The sequence below is a fragment of the Ictalurus punctatus genome, chromosome 14 (genome assembly GCF_001660625.3).
Source record: "Ictalurus punctatus breed USDA103 chromosome 14, Coco_2.0, whole genome shotgun sequence".
Taxonomy (NCBI): Eukaryota; Metazoa; Chordata; class Actinopteri; order Siluriformes; family Ictaluridae; genus Ictalurus; species Ictalurus punctatus.
In genome coordinates this window covers 27,220,106-27,241,574 of record NC_030429.2, presented here as the reverse complement: position 1 = coordinate 27,241,574, position 21,469 = coordinate 27,220,106, and the positions used below count along the sequence as shown (strand labels likewise).

Here is a 21,469-nt window from a genome sequence, read left to right as displayed (position 1 = left end):
CACCTAGATTTTGTGGACTCACTCCTCTTAAAATCTACTTCTGTATTAATGTGGTTCTCTGTTTCGATGCTCTGACCGGGTTAGAGTTTCTGTTTATTTAATTGTATCAGTGTCATCTCCTCGGCTTTACGTCCTATGCTGTTATATTATTTGTTACAAGTCTTTAAAAGGTAAGGACATTATATTTATTATTGTGTGCAGACTGTTTATCAGTCTTGGTAATTTTGTTGGTTAGCCCAGTTTACTCTCAGAGTTGTTTTCACATTGTGGACAACGTTCGATTTCTGTAGGATACACTGCTGTCTCATTTGTTTATGGAGACTTTGGATGTGGCAGTTTGGAGGATTGTGAGAGTAAGCAGAACATGCCAATGCTTTGAAGGATGTAATGTTATTTAATTGCGAATCTGTTTTTAGAGGATTTAATGGTGAACATGGTGAACAAATTATATTATAGAATTCAAGCAATTTTACTGGGGTTATCTCATACAGTGTAGCAAGTAATAATCTGGAAAGACGTGATTTGTAATATCACAGTCTAAAACTGGATTTAAAGAGAAGCAAATTAGTAAATGAATCACATGTAAATTAATCATACGTAAATGAATCACATGAAAATGTATCACTTGAATATGAAGCTCATGAAAATGAATCTCATGTAAATGTATCACATGTAAATGAACCATATGAAAATGAATAAATAAATTAAAGATTTTAAAAAAATGCATTTTCCCATGATTACTGTTCATTATTCTTATTAGTCACACAAAGGTCTTTAACACAACAAATAGTATGAAACTTGTAAATATTTTATTTGCAAAATTATTATATATTTTAGATTATAACTAATATTGTCCTGCATAATTAAGTACCAACAAGTGATACTGGTTATTTGATTGAAAACAAAAAGGTGCTGTATAGATATAAGGAATTGCTTTTAAAAAATAACAAATCAACTATATAGAGTAACAACCAGTAACACACTAAACGGTCAATATTTGTTTCATTCAAAACAGAAAAAACACTACCAAAAAAAAAATACATTTATCAAATACACCACAGAAAAAATATTTAATCTAGTTAAATTTAAATATTGTATTCATATTTGAAATATATATAACTGAAATATGAAATTCAAATTATTTTGTGTTAAGTTTAAGGACATTTCCTTCAACCTAAAATGGAAAATTCTGTAGATTTATAGTATATCCTTTCTACCTTTCAAAGGCACTTCTGTTGATCCTTAAGCAGAAATATATATATATATATATATATATATATATATATATATATATATATATATATATATATATATATATATATATATATATATATATATATGAGTGAGAGAGAGAGAGAGAGAGAGAGAGAGAGAGATTATAAAATATGTAAAATTCTGGTAAAGATACATCAAAGGTGCATATTGGCACTCTATAAATATGAACAAAAAAGGCTATGAAAAATTCTTTATTTTTTAACCTTTTGATCTTTTGTTAAAAAAAATTCACAAAATACTCTGCTCTCATGGATATCAAACAATTGCAAAAGCTTGTGCTATTTTCTTATAGCAACTTCCCATTTTGTGAAGCTCTACAACCTTTTGCTGCACATCACAGCTATATTCCTTGGTAGAAAATAGCACAATGTTCTGGACATTAAACCGTTTATCCAAAAACTGGCACCTCAGCCGAGGGATGAATTGGGAGCTACAGATCAGTGCTTTAAAAAATGTAATGGCTTAATGCCATTGTTTTGATGTAATATTTATATAAACATTTAACTATTGAAATAAAAGTGTTTACAACAACATTACCACATTACAACAAAATAAACAAACTCCAGTTAGTCCAGAATGCAGCTGCAAGAGTCCTTACTAGAACCAGAAGATACGACCACATCACACCGATCTTATCCACACTGCATTGGCTCCCAGTGAAATTTCACATTGATTATAAAATACTGCTATTGAACTATAAAGCACTGAATGGTCTCACTCCACAGTACCTAAGCAAAATTTTGGTCTTTTATGATCTGATATACCTATTTTGATCAAAAGGTGCAAGCAATTTCTTGGTACCTCGAATAGCGAAGGCTACAGCAGGAGAAAGATATTTCTCTTACAAAGCCCCACAGTTATGGAACAGCCTTCTAATTAGTGTTCGGGACTCAGACACAGTCTCAGTGTTTAAGTCCAGGCTGAAAACATATTTGTTCAGTCAAGTTTTTTGTGAATAGTTTTTCTTAGGTTAAAGAGCAGATCTAGACATCTCACAGGCATAGAGTGTTGTGGTGAACTGGGAAGTTTGGATGCTGTCGCCCTCCCACCCCCACTTTCACACGTTCAGACAGGTTTGTTGATGGTGGAGTGTCTATCTGCCTTATGTCCCAGGGCACGCTTATGTCTGAGTTACCTTCTGGCTCTCCCTTCAGTAGTATGAGTAGTACACCTGGAAGCGTCTCCTTCGGGGGCTGTGGGCTCCCCTGTGGTGTACTCCTCTGTGGTCATAGACTCCCTTGCACGCTCCCAAGGCCGGCAGGACATGATTGGGGCCATCCTCCGCCCCATAAAAGCACAACAAATGTTCCTGGACGTTATCAAGTAGGGTCTGCAGTGGATCACTGATTGCTCACTACAGGACAACATCTTGAGATCTGAGTGTTCTTTGGACAAGCCTGACATTGAATGGACTTATGCTTTGCACCTGTACTATGGCTTTGAAACATCAACAAAGACTGTGTCTTACATGTGACTGAAAGGGGGGGGGGGCGCTGCTGGGGGGGGGTCCCGGCTCAGGAGTGTGGGGCGCTTACAGGGCTGTAGTTTATGTATTGAAAACATTGGATTTGGTGGCACAAGGAGTGCCAGCACGGTGCGTGCCGCGGCTGAAGATGCTCTCTTAGTGCGGATCATTGGGAAAATTGCTCTCTCACACATCGATCTTACGTTCATCACACCAGGTCATTTCTATTTTTTTCTATTTTTTCCCATATCCTGTTCTTTCTACTTTTTTCTATTTTTTCCCATATCCTGTTCTTTCTATTTTGAAAGAACAGGATATGGGGATATGGGGTTAATCTATGTACCACCCAAAATGAAATTCTTAAACCTATTAGTGTGCCAAACACACCAACTGTAGTGTTGTAGTGCCTAATTAATACTGTGGAGCCAGTCACTGAGAACACTCACGATTGCCTAGCCGAAATTCATATTTCCTAAAGCTTAAAAGTTTCGGGTCTGAAATTTCACAAACATTATGAACACCCTGATCTGCCCAACTGGCAGAATTAAAAGCCATCACTACAGAGTGCAACCTGGTTAAGGGTAGAATTGTTAGGATTTAAATATATAGATAAACACTGACGTTTAGGCCCATGGATTGTGTCGTCTGTTTGGAGCTGTTGGAATGCAACGTGGTATTAGAAAAAACCGTTGGAGCGCCACTTATCGAGCAAATAGTTTAATTGGATTCTGATGGTACCTTATGCACTTTGCACTCAACGGTGGAGGATAACCTGAAGGTGATATTTGTGCTCAAATTTTTTTCCTTGACCAGGGATAGGTCTGGCATACCCTGATTTGTGTTTAACATAATTTGTGCTGATACTAAACTTATTTCGGTATATGCTCTACTCTACCTCTTGCACTAATGACCTATCACATGCGGACTAACAGCAACATGTGTCTAACACCGCATGAAATGCTTACGGGTCGACCCGTGTCTATGTCTGTTCCTCATGATGGACTGCCGCTGGAGTAATTTCAGATGAATCAAAAACATATATGAGACCACTAACTATTATGTATGAAGCTATCTATTGACAGGAAAAGAGCTGGGTGCAGTGTTATGGGTGAGGCATTACCGCCTCAACGGGGGGAGGTGTTCACCTGGAGGTGGGAGACCCGGAGCAGCGAGAGAATGCTGGCTACAAGGCAGCAGCGAACATGCGACCCCCGGAGGATGCTCCTCCAATGACGAGATGGTGGAGAACACGTGAAGGTCCGGTACGAAGCTGCTGTGTACGAAGCTGCTGTCAACGGGGGGTCTGCTAACTCTCAAGTCAGTGGCAGACAGGATGAGAAGATGTGAAGATCCATACCCTGGGTGTACGTGCTAGCCTAACCTCTCCCCAAAGGGTGGCTCTCTACAGTACGTAAAGTGCTTGAGCTGAAGACAACCAGCATACAGAGAGATACTGCCACCAGAGACTGTCACGTTGTATTGTTATAAAATGTTTGTGATATGACGCACTCAGGCACGAGAAAAGTATAATGGTGCTGTCGAGCACATAGTGCTGGCAGGGTGGGAATTTTTCCTCATAGGAGGTTTTTTCGCCCATCCCTGACTGCGAAGGATTGGGGTTTGTTTTTTGGGGGGAAGCAAGACTCTGCAGGTCCCGACAAATACAAAACTGTGGGCTGACAGGCCTAGTTGAGAAAGATAGGGACGTGTAGATCCACGTATTGTACTGTAGTGGCCACTCATACTTCGACTAGCGACGGCAGTAGTAATAATGAATGATTAGGGGAACTCAGTTAATCACACGTATAATTGATGTAGGCAGACGAACGTATAATCAAGGTAGTTAGATTCGAGATAACATACATATATAGTTGAAAGTAGAAGTTAAGGGTTATGGCTAGGTACATCTACATGGGTCTGGTGCAAAGTGGACGTAGGGGCCCTAAGGCCCGTTCTCCAGCTGGCAATCTACTATGAAGCCACGGGGCGCACACCGCTAGTATGTTTTACAAAACCTCCTCAGCTCCGCTCCTATCCTGATCAGTGTAGCATAGAAGTGATTACTGTAAGGGACCCATTTGATTACGAGGACAGCGCAGGAATTATGGCGTCGTTAGAGTAATCCTCCGACAGCTAGCGGGGACGGCCATGGGGTGCGGCAGAACGAACCGAACCAGCTTCTCCACAGATACCTGCTTAATTAAGGTATTGTATGAGGCTTTATAGCCTCAGAGGGGGGAAATGTTGTGGATAAAAATGACATGAAATAAACATGAGGGAGACAGTATGAGTAAAATGTAATTTTATTGGTAATTCACAGGACTGGTGGGTGCGTAGTCTGGAGGAGAGCGGGAGGGAGAAGAAAATGGGGTGCGTCCTGGGGACATGGGGAAGTCAGCGAAGGTGAAGTGAGAGGACCACTGAGAGTGGGGCGGACTGGTAGGTGAGAAGAGGGAAGAATGGTCGGGGCCCGGATCAGCGAAGGTGACATCTTCCTCAGACTGAAAGCTGGAGGGGGGTTTTGGCTGTGTAAAGGCGTCAATACACACGTTCATGGGGCAGATTCTGTATCGGGGGGGGAACCCCACATTTCCATTTCCAGAGGGGGTGCTGCGAAGAACGTTAAGTAGCACCATGATATCAGCAGTGAGATGCGCAAGCTGATAATGAGTGTCCAGATCCAGATCCAGATCCAGTAAAGGGGAGAGGAAGGACTGATGATAGGCACCTAGACACACAGAAGCGGTGTGAGGCGGATATTGACAAATTGGATTTACACTTTAAAGATCTTTAAGAGTAATACACTATGGTTTATTAGTCGAAGAGTCAAAAAGAAGTATAAGAGCTGAGGAGCGCTAACACACACACATACTCTCGCACAGTCAAGGGTGGACATGTAGACATAACACACACACATAACATTATAACTTTATAAGAATAATAAGAAGGAGTATTAAGATATTATAAGGGTAATATCTTAAAATAATAGAAAACTCTTTATAAAATACAGAATAGTAGGATATGTAGGACATTATGAAGTAGGAAGTACAGTAAACCGTGTTTCAAGCAGTATAACTATATATAAAATAGAGATATGGAGCAAATATGAAAATAAATTATAAACTAGAAATACAGAAAAATGTAACTTACTCATAATTCAGATGAATTCCTTATCTCACAAGGAAGGCCTTAATTTTAAGAGAAAAGCATGAGGAGCCATTTATAAGGGTAGCTGAGTCAAGCTGGATCTGGAGGCCCTGTATGAGCTGTCCGTTCGAACTGACAACCACTTGCAGGAACAAGCAAAATGGCCCTGTCAGCGACTAAGTATGACCAGGCTGCCCTGGCTTATCTCAGTAGGCCCGAACCAGAAGAGCCACCAGCAGAGCTGAAGCAATTGGGCTCTCTCCACAGAAGAAGGAGTCTTGGAGGTGGGAGAAGATGTGTTTATACTATGGGCAGACGGGCCACTGGCATTCGCGCTGCCCATGACTTACCAGGAAGGGGGACCTTTGATGGTCCTAGACTCTGTCACTCACCTGTCTTTTCTTGCCGGTCACTATCTTTTGGGCAGCTGGAAAAAAAAACTAATTTATAGGTTTTGTTGTGGATAAAAATGACATGAAATAAATATGAGGGAGACTTAGTATGAGTAAAATGTAATTTTATTGGTAATTCACAGGACTGGTGGGTGTGTAGTCTGGAGGAGAGCGGGAGGGGGAAGAAAATGGGGTGCGTCCTGGGGACATGGGAAAATCAGCAAAGGTGAAGTGAGAGGACCACTGAGAGTGGGGCGGACTGGTAGGTGAGAAGAGGGACGAATGGTCGGGGCCCGGATCAGAGAAGAGGACATCTCCCTCAGACTGAAAGCTGGAGGGGGGTTCTGGCTGTGTAGAGGTGTCAACACACACGTTCACGGGGCAGATTCACACACTCACACTCACTCTCGCACAGTCAAGGACGGGCATGTAGACATAAAGCACACACACATAAATATCTATATAAGAATAATGAAAAGAAGTATTAAGATAGTAAAAGACATTACAATATCTTATAATAATAGAAAAACTCTTAATAAAATACAGAATAATAGGATATGTAGGACAGTAGAAACAGTAATATAATGATATTATGAAGTAGGAAGTACAGTAAACCGTTTTTCAAGCAGTATAACTATATATAAAATAGAGATATAGAGCAAATATGAAAATAAATTATAAACTAAAATACAGGAAAATGTAACTTACTCATAATTCAGATGGTGAAGATTCTTGTCTCGCAAGGAAGGCCTTAATTTTAAGAGAGAACCATGAGGAGCCATTTATAAGGGCAGCTGAGTCAAGCTGCCCCCCCCCCCCCCCCCCCGCGAGATAATAGTAAGACCAAGGTCACTCTAGATTGTTTTGTTTCTCCAGTTTTGATTCTATGGGTAATTCAAAAACCTTGGTTTTGATTCTATGTGTAATCTGAAACCCCTGGTTTTGATTCTATGTGTAAGTGGAATAGCCCTTTTCTTGAACATAATAGTAAGGTAGATGAGCTCTTTTTTAACCCTATTGGTATTGATATCATAGTCTTCTTGAAACATATGGGTTATTCACTGTGTAAGTACAGTATAAATACTGGAGCTTAAGCTCAGGGTATCAGATCACTTCTGAGAATTCTCATCGGTGTGGATCTCGTGTGGTGGAACGGAACCAATAAATCTGGACCCTTGCTTCTTCTCACTCACAGCTGGTGTCTTTTTTTATTTTTTTTATCTCCAACTGGGCTCAGAGATGTGAGTTAGATGTGAGTATTGGCTTCTAAGTTGAATTTTAAGTGTTTTGGGGTAATAGGCTAAATTTGAACCAACAGTTTCTATTGACTCAGGAGCACCTAGCAATTTTATTGACAAGACCTTGGTTCAAAAGATAAGGTTGGCAGTGGAACCACTCCCCCATCCATTACTGGTGTCCATGCTGGACGGACGACTGTTAGGCTCAGGGCCCATAGCCACTCAGACGTCTGCAATCACCCTTTGTTTGGGACACCATACCAAGCGAGTGACCCAGGTGCCTGAGCTGCACCACATCCTGGGATTCCCATGGTTACACCAACACAACCCTTGTATTGACTGTTCCACCGGCTCTATTTCAGTTTGGGGCACCCAATGCACCCAGAGTTGTCTTAAAGGCATGGTCACCCCTTCGCCGACCAAAGTGTAATCAGTGGATCTATCCTGCATGCCCTGAGACTGTTGCGACCTCTATGAAGTTGATATGATATTTCCCAAGTGCAAGGACCAAACACTACTGCCCCATTGGTCTACTGATTGATCTATCAACCTGTTCCCAGGAACCACTCCCCTTAGGGGCAGGTTATTTGCATTGGCACCTCCCAAACACAAAGCTTTTGTCAAAAAGAAAGAGGGGGACCTCTGCCCCTACATAGATTGCCATGGCCTTAACACGGTCATGCAGAAGGGCAGGCACCCCTTGCCTTTATGAACTTGGCCTTCAAATCTTTACAGCAGGCAAGGATTTTTTCAAAATTTGATTTAAGCAATGCATATAACCTAATCCCTATTAGGGCAGGGGATGAATGAAAGACTGCCTTCATCACGCCATTTGGTCACTATGAGTATTTGGTGATGCACTTTAGCCAAATCAGTGTGAGGTGTGCATCATCACAGCCTGGCCACTCCATCCTCCTTGTCACACCCTCCATTTCTTCTTTTTGAGCCATTATTGGTAGCTTTGCTAGTGTGCTTAAGATCATTATCCTGATCAATATCCATTATCTTGAAAGGTCCACTTTCAGTTCAAGTACTCTTCAAGCACTTTTTGATATGATGCAGAATTCATAGTTGAATCAATGAACGAATGCTGTCCAGTCCCTGAAGCAATGAAGTAACCCAAAACCATAACATTTACACCACCATGCTTCACAGTTGATATGAGGTGCTTCTGAAAAGCTGTCTTTGGTCTGCACCAAACATGTCTGCTGTTACTGTGGCCAAACAACTCTATCTTTGAGTTGTCTGTCCAGAGCACGTTATTCCAAAAGGCCTGGTCTTTGCCTATATGCTCATTGGCAAACTGTAGTCTTGCAGAGGCTTTTTCCTGGCATGCCAGGTCAAATTTGTGCAGTCTCTTTCTGATTGTAAAAGCATGCACTTTGACACCAACAGTTGCAAGATTACTAGCAGATCCTGTGATGAAATTTTGGGGTTCTCAAAGACTTCTTTTTGCATCAGATGGTCTACTCTTTGGCTGAATTTGCTGGGACGGCCAGTCCTGGACAAATTGGCAGTTGGTTGAAATCTGTGCCATTGTAGATTATTTTCCTTACAGAGGAGTGATGTATTTCAGATAATTTGTAGGTCTTTTTAAATCCCTTGCCAGACTAATAGGCATCTGCAACCTTTGTTCTGAAGTCCTTACAAAAATCTTGATCCTGATCTAGATCTTGGCATGATGACACAACACACCTGACTAACAAAGGGAACACCAGACTGGTAAATGCTGATCATTGTTTATATTGTAAATGCTGGGAAGCATTAGTAAATGCCAATAAATGCTGTTAAATGTGATAACGGCTATACACTATGATAATGGCAAATAAAAACTGATAATAACTGGTAAACGACGATAATGGCCGATAAATGCTGGTAATAGCTGACAAATCCTGAAAAACGCTGATAATGGCTGATAAAGAAAGTAAACCACTGGTAAACACGATAATTTCTGATGGCTGATGAACACTATATATGCCAAGAAACGCTAATAAACCCCAGTAAACAGCCATAAACACTATAAATGTCGGTAAACACTGGTATGTGCTGATAAAGGCTGATAAACAACGGTAAATGCTAATAATAGCTGAGAATGGCTGTTAATGGCTCATAATGCCGGTAAAGGCTGCTAAAAGCTGGTGACGACTGATTACGACTGATGCCAGTAACGACTGATGATGATGATTGCATCGTCAGCCAACACGTTCACAATATTATGCAATGTGAACATTTACTCATTTATTACTCTTTGTTAATCACCCTCTACTGTGAACTGTACAATATTCCATTTGTCACTTATCAAAAACATAATGTAGCACTGCTAGCTGTTTTTTGCAACATCAGCCAACACCTGCATAAAATTCTGTATATATTTTTTCATTTATTCCTCTTTGTTGCTCACCCTCTACTTTGAAGTGTGCAATATTCCATTTGATACTCATCTGTATATATTCACATTCTTATTCATCTGAACATACAGGAGGGTGTCACCATGTTTCAATAGAGTGTGTACCATGCAGACTACACAAGCAGGGGAATCACCACTACTAATGCAGAATTCTATTTTTATTTATTTTATTTTTTTTAAATGACTGTGCTTACCTTTTTCCCTGTGGTGGCCAGCAGTCCTGAACCTGCCCAGGCAGTCTAGTCCGTCCCACTCCTCCGGATTATTGGCCTCCTGGCTGGCTCACCAAATTTGTTGTGGGGAATTTTTCCCGTCTCCCACATAGGGTCATGGATAAGCAAGGAAACCAAGGAAACCAAACATCTTAGAATCTGAAAGAACTTTATTACAAAGCTAAGCCCAAGCAATAAAGGAGGTCAGTCTCAAGAGTGAACACTGAAGAGTTGACCACAGTGCATGATCTTAAAAACCCCAAAGGCATGACATATTTGCTCCCTCTATTTGGTTAATTCTGATTTGTCTTACTCATGCTAACTCTCTTTACCACCACTAGATGTCTCCACGTCCCTTTATATCACCCATTTACCATTCATTATCTATAGCATGCAAGGCCACTGAGACAGAACCAGGTCAGCCCGGCCTCCTTATCAACATGTGACGCACATTCCTCCTACACGTGTACTGTGAATTCTGCCTGTAAATCTAACAAGGTTTTTACTTTTTCTCATCTTAAGTCGTCCTCTGCATAACTTGGTAAAAGCTACTTTTATTAGACAGACGGACTGGAGCCTGCCTAGGTGATTCAATGTGTTTGTTCCACTCTTCTTCTGATAGTGATGTACATGCTCTGCTCAAAGTCCTAGGAATTAAGGCCATATGATAATAATGAACTTGTTGTCCTTCACACGTAGACCACAATTCAGAGTCGCTTCTCTGAGTTACATAAAGATCAGTATTATAAAATGAATTATATGCAGCATAAAATAGATAACAACAAAATATAAAATGTATTTTCTGATTATTTCCCACAGAGGCTAAAGGCCAGTGAACAACGGTAAATGCTATCGAATGCCAATAACAGCTTATAATGGCTGTAGTAAACACTTTTAAATGCCGGTAAATGCTGATAAAGGCAGATGAACGATAGCAAACGCTGATAAATGCTGGTAAATGCTATTAAAGGACATTAAACAATGGAAATGTTGATAAACGCTAAAAATGGCTGCTAAACGCTGTCAAAGGCTGCTAAACGCGATAGTGGCCTATATACGCTGATCATTTCTGATAACCGATGGCAGATGCTCATAACGGCCGATAAACATGATTTAAAATTTTGAATAATCACTAATAAATGCTCAAATGGCTTATCAACACAGATAATGGCTGAAACTATTAGGTTAAATACCAGTAAATGCTGTTTAACACTGAAATGTCATGACTGAAATGTCTAGTTCAACCATGAAACTCTATCCGTGTGCTGATTGGCTCCCTCGACACCCATGCAACAGCCTATCGGTCATGCTTCTCCATCTATGTAATCCTTTATTATCCCAAATAACTCGCCGGCTACGGCCTCCGCGTGCTACGAAATTTTACTTCCTACTCTCCTCCTACCCAGCACCACCACCTATATCTGCTTCAGAGGTTCCTCCTTCTGTACCCTTTGCAGCAGCAGCATGCTTCTCTTCTTTCAGAAAGACTCACTGACCTTAAATGAGTCCAATTACAAAATTGTTTTTTATATTATTTATTTGTGTGTTTTAATTATTCAGTCCTTCAATATAAAGTATTGGAATGACAAGTTCTATTTTTAATTTATTTATTTTTTGCTATACATTGAAGACTTTGGGCTTGAGATCAAAAGATGAACATGAGATGATAGATCTGAATTTCAGTTTTCATTTCCTGGTGTTTACCTTCTAGACGTGTTAAACAACTTAGAACATGGCACCTTTTGTGGCAGACCACCCAATTTTTAGGTGAGCAAAAGTAATGGTCTTAAAGTAAATAACACTTAATATTTGGTTGCATATCCCTTATTGCAATAAGTACATCAAGACTTATTGCAAGACCCACTGACATCACCAAATTGTTGCATTTTCTTCTGTGAAGCTTCTCCAGGTTTCTCCTGCAGCTTCTTTCAGTAGTTGTGTGTTTCGGGGGGTTTCTCCCTTCAGTCTCCTCTTCAGGAGGTGAGGTGCTGATCAGTTGGGTGAAGGTCTGGTGATTGACATGTCCAGTCTAAAACCTTCCACTTTTCCCCCCTGATGAAGTCCTGTGTTGAGGTGGAAGTGTGTTTTGGATCGTTGTCTTGCTGCATGATGAAGCTCCTCCTGATTCAATTTACTCTGTAAATTGGTAACAGAATGTTCCTGTAAACTTCTGAATTCATTCTGCTGCTATCATCATGAGTCCATCATCAATAAAGATCAGTGAGAATGTTCCAGAAGCAGCCATGCAAGCCCAAGCCATGAAGCTACCTCTACCATGTTTCACAGATGAGCTTGTATGTTCTGGATCATGAGCAGATCCTTTCTTTCTCCACACTTTGGCCTTTCCATCACTTTGGTAGAGGTTCATCTTGGTTCCAGAACTTTTGTGGATCGTCTCTGTATTTCTTTGTGAACTCCAACCTGGCTTTTTATTCTTACTGCTGATGAGTGGTTTACATCTTGTTGTATGGCCTCTATTTTTGCTCTCAAATTCTTCTTCAAATAGAATCGTGTCATGCTGGCGGATCTCTCTTTCTCTCTCTTTCTCTCTCTCTCAAGGTGTGTGTCTCTCTCCCTCTTATCCTCGCCTTGTCTCACTGCAACAGAGAACATTCCTTACCACTCACTTTCTCTGGCTCCACCCCCCATTCACAAACCGTCCCTGGCTAGTGGTTTCTTTCTTTATCAAGACATTCCTAATTGTTGTATTGGCTATACCCAATGCTCGTGGAATGGCTCTGATAGATTTTCCCTCTTTTCTCAGCTTCAAAATGGTGTGTTTTTCACCCACAGACTGATCTCTGGTCTTCATGTTGGTTTATCCTTTTTAACAACAAATGCAGTCTTCACAGATAAAATCAAGGGCTCAAACCAAGAGTAGACATTCAGAGCTATTAATTCTTTAAATAATCAATTTAACAAGACACACCTGGGCAACAAGAAACACCTACCAGTCACAGGTTCCAATATATTTGATCACATATAACAAATGGGTGGGTTCAAACAAAAGGTGCCATGTTATAAGTTGTTTAACACATCTAGATGTAAATATCAGAAAAAATTAAAGCTGAAATTCTGTCGTCTCTTATAAATCTTTTGCTCTTAAACCCAAATGTCTTAACAATAGAATTGGCCATGCTGTTCCAATACTTTCAGTAGGGACTGTATGTTCTTACATATTTATTTTGCTTCTTGAGCTTTGTTAATTGCAGAGATGTTGCTTCATTCACAATAATGTTTTAAAACACTTTGTATTTTTTAAATTATAAGTGGTTGTTCAGCTGGAGTGAAAAGCGTCTCTTATTCATTTCCACGCCCATGGTGAATCCTTTTATCTGTGCTCCACTGAAGATGGGTTTTTAAAGGTAAACGTGACCTGATTGAGCTTGATTACCAAAATATTAATCATCTCTTCTGGAATTGATAACTCTGGATATGACATGCCGAGGTAAATCAACTTACAGTTCAATGTTAAAATTTAACGTTTGGTCAGACAGTTTTCTGGAAATCCTCCTGGTGCACTACATTAACTGCAGCTTTTTCCAGGATAAAATGTATTCGGGGCTGTGCTCCTCTGTAGCCCCCAGTGATATATCCTTCTAACACCACTGGTCATATGCATACTCTACGTGATCGTACAATAAGTGTGAATCACAGGTAGAACTCATACTAGATTTATAAATATGCTAGCTGGTTCTTTAGTACTAAATGTATGAATTTTTGTGAGACTTTGATGCTAATACGTACAGTATAAACTGTTCGTATGGAATCTGTACATGGAATGTATTCATTCACATTGCTGAACATGTTTGCATGTAAAGAGAGCCTCTGTGTGCCAGTGTCCCACAAAGATTTACTGTTATTCTTGTACAATTTTTCCTTCAGTCTTTTTTCATACAATAACTTTGGACACCAGTGCTAATGTCTTTACACCTGCTTATATTTCTCTGTTCACATGACTGTTCTGTCCCAACTGTTCCACAAGAGTAAGCAAAATGATTCACTTGTTGATATTACATTTTTTTTCTAGTTAAGTAAAGTGATGAACTGATTAATGTACCAAAGAGGCTGGGTCTCTGTCTGAGAATTAAAATAGGACTAGTGATCAGCCGCTTACTGGACACTTGACAAAACAGGATGTAGGGGCTGGCAGCTAAACAGAAACTAAATACACAGTAGGAACAGAGAGGTTTCAAGTAAACCAATGTAAAAAGCAGCACTATCTTTAGGCCTCTGTAGCATCTCAGCAAGGAATGGCCCATCTCCTGGATCTTTTTACACTACAGCTGCTGTTTGGTGAGTTTATATATGCAAAATACCAGATAGGAGTAAATTATAAATAACTGTCATTAGAGTAACTGGTGTTCAGGACTTTATTGAGGTTATTAGTCTGTAGTATATCTAGGGATAGAATGCAGTCATATAACAGTTTGAACAGAAATGTATCTGAAAGCAGTTTTTAATGTCAGTGTAACAGTTTCAAACCAAATCTTGTGATTTTGAGTAAACTCTGAACTGAAGCAGTCGCTAAATGTGGACACAGTGATTGATGTATCTGTTCTCTTAATGTAGTGGTATTCTTACAGGTTTCTTTACACCGTGTCTCCTTGAGATCGCTTCAACTGATCATTTATCTGTCCCTCCTGGAGAGAACATCACCCTGCTCTGTAACATCACTAATTATTCTGAGATATCGTGGTATCGACTGAGATCTGAGGAGGTGAAGCTGCTGATATCTGCTGAAAAATTAAAGCTGAAGAAAACCTTTTCCCTCAGTTATAATGTGAACAAGAGTCACTTTGATATGACAGAAAGCAGCAGTTCAGTCAGTTTAGTGATTATTGGAGTTAGAGAGACAGATCTGGGATTTTATTTCTGTGGAGGTCGAAACAGAACGACACACATTCAGTTTGGGAAACTCATCAGACTGGATTTTAAAGGTGGGTGCCAATACTTTATATACTCTGACTGATGCTGTCTTTATGTATATTTATATATTTGTTTAGTGGAACATCATATAACTTAATTTTCATCAAGGTTTTAGAATAACACCATACATTTAAAAAAAAATTAATATATATTTACGCTTTTCACAAATTCTGATCATCAGGGTCTTTTTTCCCCTCTCTCTCACTTGGTTTATTTATTTTGGAGATTTCCACCTGATGGAGAAGTGCAATTAAATTAAAGTCTAAAGAGACAGTAAATTTCTTGTTAAATAAATATTTAAATATAAATATTTAAATATCTGTCAGAAAGCAGAATCAATGCTATTGTCATGTGTCTAGAGAGCCAAAGTTTGTGAACCCTTTGGAGTTACCAGGGTTTGTGCACTGATTACTGATATACTGTGGTCTGATCTTTATCTGAGTCAGAATTATAGACAAACACAGTTTGATTAAACTAATAACACACATGTAGTAGTAGTTTTCAGGAGTTTATCGAGCATACTGTGTAATAATTCACAGTGCAGGCTGGAAAAAGTAAGTGAACCCCTGCACTAACAACTTCTCCAAAAGCTAACTGGAGTCAGGTGTTTAAATTGGGGAGATGAGATTGGAGGTGTGGGGTGTACAGGTGCTTTACCCTTTAAATAAAGACACAAATTCCAGTTACTGACAAATCTGTTCTTCTTGAGAACAGCTGGTTAGTGTGAACCATGCCTCCATCCCATCAACGTTCACAGCACCGTAAAAGACACATTATAGAGACGCACAAAGCTGGAAAAGGCTGAAAAGCATTTCTAAACCCCTGGGTGTTCATCAATCCACAATAAGACAGATTGTCAAGTATAATTGGAGGAAATTGAGGGCTGTTCTTACTCTCTCTAAGAATGGGTGTCCTGCAAAGATCACACCAAGAGCACCATGGGCAATCTTAAAGGAGGTGAAAAGAACCCAAGGGTAATAACAAAAGTCCTGCAGAAAACTCTCCAAACTTTGTTTCCACTATCAGGAAAACACTGAACAACAATGGTGTTAATGGAAGGAAACCACAAAGGAAACCACTGCTGTCCAAAACAAAGTCTGAAAAAGAGGAAAATATACATTTTGGAATGGTCGAGTCAGAGTCCTGATCTTAACCCTATTGTGATGCTGTGGCGTGACCTGAAAAGGACTGCTTGATAAATATTGATAAACTGTAACAGTTTTGTAAGGAGGAACAGTCCAAAATTCCTCTGCACAATGTCAGTCTTATACGCAGCTACAGGATAAATATGGTGGAGGTTATTGCTGCTAAAGCAGGATCTACAACTTATTAAATTCAAGGGTTCACTTACTTTTTGCAGCCTGCACTGTGAATAATAACTCAACATGCTCAATAGACACTTGAAGATCTGCTGTTTGTGTATGATTAGTTTAGTCACATTGTGTTTGTCTATAATTGTGGTGTAGATGAAGATCAGATCAGTGTTTATAAATAATCAATGCAAAAACAAATTATTGATCTATTTTTCTGTGTATTAGCAGAATTGTGCAAGTTAGTGACCATGTTTCTTTTGCATTCAGATTCCGCTGGTTTTCTGATTACTGATTGATAACACAAGTATAACCTCACATTTATAGCTCAAAGAAACAGGGCATGGATAAAGGCAACAATAAAGTCCCCGAAAATTGAGAGCAAATTTAAAATATAGTACATGTGAAAAAACACATAGCTTTTATTTAATATTTTAATAAAAATGACTATTACTTAAAAAGGAGTTACAATTTTAATTAAAACTACTATGATTTTTTTGTTGTAAAAGTCATGTTCAAGTTAAACAGCTGAATCATGGTGTGTGATGCTGAAAGGGGAAATGGATAAATGTTATATGACCGTTTTTAATTCAGTGTCAGTGAGTGAATCAGAATTTTCAATTGTACAGAAGAGGTTTTTCTCTGCACTATACTGATGTATATACTGCACTATACTGATATGTCACTCTGTGTTTGTGTATTTCAGCTGACCAACATGGTGGGTCTGATAACGCATCTGATCAAGATACCCAGCAGTCTACAGGAGCAGCGCTCTGGATTATAATGTCTGTGTGTCTGGTCTCCATCCTAATAAACATCATCTGCATGTGTGTGTTCTGCTGCAAAATCAAAGGTTCAGTTATTTATCCAGATCATTTTTACTCTTGAATATCATTTAAGAACGATATTTTCTCAGAATTAACTCTTAGATTCTTATCTTATTAACCAAAGCAAAGTGGAATTAATGAACCAGTGACAGAAATATGAGTGTGGCAATATACAATACAAGTGCATATATATATATATATATATATATATATATATATATATATATATATATATATATATATATATATATATATATATATATATAATATATATATTTATATATATATACATATGCATTAATGGTATAAAGGCATTGCACAAGAGTCAAGCAGTGGGAATGATCTTCCTCTAAAGTCCCTTATGGACTGTTTAGAAGATGTGGAAAATTGTCTGACTGAAAATTTTCTTCAACTAAATGAAAAATTAAGAGATGATTATATTTGGTCCACCAAAACACACAGAGAAGATAACCAGTATTCTTGCTCCTTTATATAACTGTGTAAGACAGTGTGAGAAATCTTGGTGTGATAATTGACTCAACCTTTAGCTTTGATAAACAGATCAATTCTGTTGTTAAAAGTAGCTTCCATCAGTTTAGGATGATTTCTAAGCTACAACCTTTTTTTTGTTGTTGTTTTAAAAATTTAGAGATAATTGTTCATGCTTTTATTACATCTAGATTGGACTATGGTAACTCTCTTTATGCAGCACTCTGTGGAAACTGTCCTACAGCTTGTGCAGAATGCTGCATATTGCTCCTGCTCTATAATCTCTTCACTGGCTGCCGGTTCAATTCAGGACTGATTTAAAGATTTCGATTACTTGTTTTTAAAGCGCTACAATACTTGGCACCACATTATATCACAGACCTCCTGAGCCTTTATAGTTCATCAAGGCCTTTGAGGTCATCAGATGTTGGCTGTACCTTGATCTAAGCAAGTCAAAGGGTGATCGGGAATTCTCTGTACTTGCTCCTAAATTATGGAATGATCTCCCTCATTATATTCACTCGGCCCCATCAGTGGGAATTTTTAAGTCTCAGCTGAAAACACATTTTTATAATTTGGCATTTGAATTGGGGAAACCCTGAGTACCCGAGATGTGTGTTCTGATATTGATCACACTTTGTATATGCAGTTTCTGTTGGCATTTGTAGTGCTCTGTGTGTGTGTGTGTGTGTGTGTGTGTGTGTGTGTGTGTGTGTGTGTGTGTGTGTGTGTGTCATTTTACTGTTCTTTGAATTTCTGGTTGTGAAGCACTTTGGTCAGCTCTGCTGTTTTAAATGTGCTTAATAAACAAGTTCAGTGACTCACAGCATTCTATTCTCACAGAACTTTGTGTTCGGTAAACTTCGTAAACTAACACTGAAATATGAACCAATAAAAATAGTCTGAATTTTGTTATCTTAATGTTTAAGTTAATTTTTTGTATATGTATCATATTTTTTAAAAAAAAAATTAAATTCTTTTCCATTTCAGGAAAGTCAGTATTGTCAGGCAACAACTGCAGTAAAACCACAGACTCCACTGAAAAGGTACCAAAGACGTTATTTTATTACAATTTTATTCATTACTGTTTCTATATCAAGTTTTGTTTATTTATTTTTTAAATAGAGTAAAAGTGCATTTCTAAAAGATTAAAATTTTTTTTAATGTATTGTGTTAAGAAACGTAAGAAGCTATACATCTCATTATGGGTTAGTGTTAAATAAGTGCTTGCCGTAGTCTAATGTGCACATGTAGATCATTTTATACCAATTTCCCAGGGAAAGGAACACACATGTAGGGTTCAGGAGTGTACATTTGCATATTAATCTAATCTGCATTTCTCCGTAAAGGTTAAAATGAAATTTAGCTGTTTAATGAATTTTTCTTTTTTCATGGAATCACCAAGTCACAAAAAAGCCTCACTTCAAAGGAAGAGACAAAAAAATGGGGTGATGCAGGTTCCTTTAAAATTTCTTTAAAAATGCATTTTAATATATTTTAATTATAGATTTAGCATGTTACTGTATTTGAATATTAGAGAGCCTGTAATGTTATGGTGCCAAGGACAGAGTGAACTTCAGCATCAGTTACATCATGCAATTATATAGCTGCATTTTAACTACATTTTTAAAATAATTTAAATAAACTGTAAATAAATATAAACTGAATTTTAATCATAAATAGTTTCACTTTTTATTCTCACTACACAGGACAGTTCAGGTCATGACACAGTACACACTAACTTCACAAAACAGAAGCCTCTTAATATATGTACATGTATTAAGAGACTCTTAATACATGAACATGTGTATCTGTACAACGCTGTTTATTTAGGGATTCAGTTGTGTTGGTTTTCACTGTTTGGGGGAGAAATGGAAGGGCAGTTGTTTCATGGTGTGATGTGATGGTCCTCCCTCTCTCTCTACAGGAAGAAAATATTCATTATGCCAGCATCCAGTACAAAAGAAGGTCCAGAGCAGCTGCTAAGAAAAACACAGCATCAGATTCGGACAGTGTGAACTACGCAACAGTCGCCTCACAGCCTCGGAGACACTGACCAGCACAAGGTGTCACAAATTTAATATTATCATACATCATATCAATATCAACATCATAAAATGTGCTGTTCCCTCTGGCTCTCATCTTTATTTGTTTTAAATAGGTTATTTAGTTGACAATGCATTATTTAAAATGAACTGTTTTGGACTAAATATTTGGAATTAATGAATAAACATTATGAGAATCATCTGTATCTTAAAAAAATCTGTGTGTATATAAGGCCTAAATAAACCCAGCCTCATTCACTGATTGAAAAAGAGTGACCCAGAGCTTCTGGGATTCTGATGGAGATAAAAACCATGATGTAACTGGTTACTGATGTCTCTGTCTATGTTAATAAATAGTAGATAAATAGCTCCAGTTACAAACTCATGGAATACTCCAAAGTTAATTAATGATTGATGTAATGCCCATCTTGAGCACTTGATGTTAATGTATATGTAAAAATGCACAAATAAACTGAAATGGTTAAAATATGAATCTCTAGTCCATCATTATTGATTCTAGAAATTAAGTTCAGATATACACCAGCCCAACTCTATCAAAAAGACCTTTATTAAATGTGCAAGATGTTTATAGAATTGTCCTCAAGGTCAACATGAACTGGTATGAATGTGTAATGTACTACATCTAAACTAAAAGAAAGATCACTAATAGCTACACGTATACAAGAATTGGCCTGAAACAAAGAGAAATGTGTCTTTCACCTCCTCAGTGTATATCAGTGTAGGGGTAATTCTGGTATAATTCTGTGTGAGCTGTTTTCATATCTTCATGTTCATATAAATCAGTCACTATTAACAATTTGAACAGATTTAAACTTCAACTCAAACTATACATTTCTTGGAGTCTTAGAATTATAACTCAGGGAATGTTTTAGTCTGAAATCTTATTCTGAAACACAAAATAAGAACAAAACATTTCTCTGGTATTAAACAAGGCAATTTTACCAGCAAAGCTATTCTTCTTCTGCTTTGGATCTGTGGGTTGTGTTAATAACCACATGGCCTGAACAGGAAATACCACACAAGTGGGCAAGTGTTCTCAGACTGCCATCATGATAACTGATCTTTATGTGCCTCAACTGTTTAATAAATTTAATGACTTACATGAATTCTGTTACATAGAGAACATTTTTTACAAGCATAAACAGTAAATATTTATTATCGTCATTTCTTCAATCTTTTTTCTGGGGTAGAAATTGTAGTGAAGTTATTCTATTTATTCATAGTTGACATTTATTTACAGCGATTCTCACACAGATCCTCCACTGAATTAGGGAAGTCAAATGCTTCTGTCTTCATGCCTTATGTTCTGGTGTTAGCTGAAGCCACAAGCCCATACATCCTGTTCTGATCAAATTTCCAAGAAGCTAACATCACTACTCTGATTATTCATAGAAAGCACTTACACACCCAGCCTCATTAGTTATTTCAGCAGTTTGTCACTTTGTATAACTATATAAAGTTAATTGTTAATTGACCTTTTCCCTTACTCATGCATGAGGTGTGATAGAACAGTCATGTGAATACAGAGATATTAGTGGAAGGGTGTAAATGACGTGTTTTGTGAAAATGTGAAAATGATTCTCTGGCAGCTGGGTCAATTCTTCATTTACTCTGACAAAGAGATAACAGTCTTGTACAGTGTGTGCTTTTGCCCTCAACATTTCTCTCCCATGCAAACACAGTGCGGAAAGAGCAAGAGGAATAAAATCAAT

General features: G+C 38.3%; 2 protein-coding genes across 33 annotated transcripts in view; both read left to right on the top strand.

Moving 5' to 3' along the window:
- LOC108274794 (uncharacterized) overlaps positions 1 to 21,469 on the top strand; it is a 588,939-nt gene that overhangs the window by 340,405 nt on the left and 227,065 nt on the right. The gene's annotated exons all lie outside the window — the stretch shown is intronic.
- LOC108274845 (uncharacterized) lies at positions 14,304 to 20,240 on the top strand. The gene is made up of 5 exons (XM_017485278.3): positions 14,304 to 14,432; positions 14,723 to 15,076; positions 17,082 to 17,228; positions 18,682 to 18,737; positions 19,619 to 20,240. The coding sequence occupies exons 1-5, from the start codon at positions 14,390 to 14,392 to the stop codon at positions 19,745 to 19,747; spliced, it is 729 nt and encodes a 242-aa protein (XP_017340767.1). The 5' UTR covers positions 14,304 to 14,389; the 3' UTR covers positions 19,748 to 20,240.

Bases quoted from the DNA above. Each gene is read 5' to 3' on its own strand.
- LOC108274845 (XM_017485278.3), top strand. From the start codon at position 14,390: ATGGCCCATCTCCTGGATCTTTTTACACTACAGCTGCTGTTTG. The intron at 15,077-17,081 runs GTGGGTGCCAAT...TGTGTATTTCAG, and splicing joins CATCAGACTGGATTTTAAAG to CTGACCAACATGGTGGGTCT. The intron at 17,229-18,681 runs GTTCAGTTATTT...TTTCCATTTCAG, and splicing joins GTTCTGCTGCAAAATCAAAG to GAAAGTCAGTATTGTCAGGC.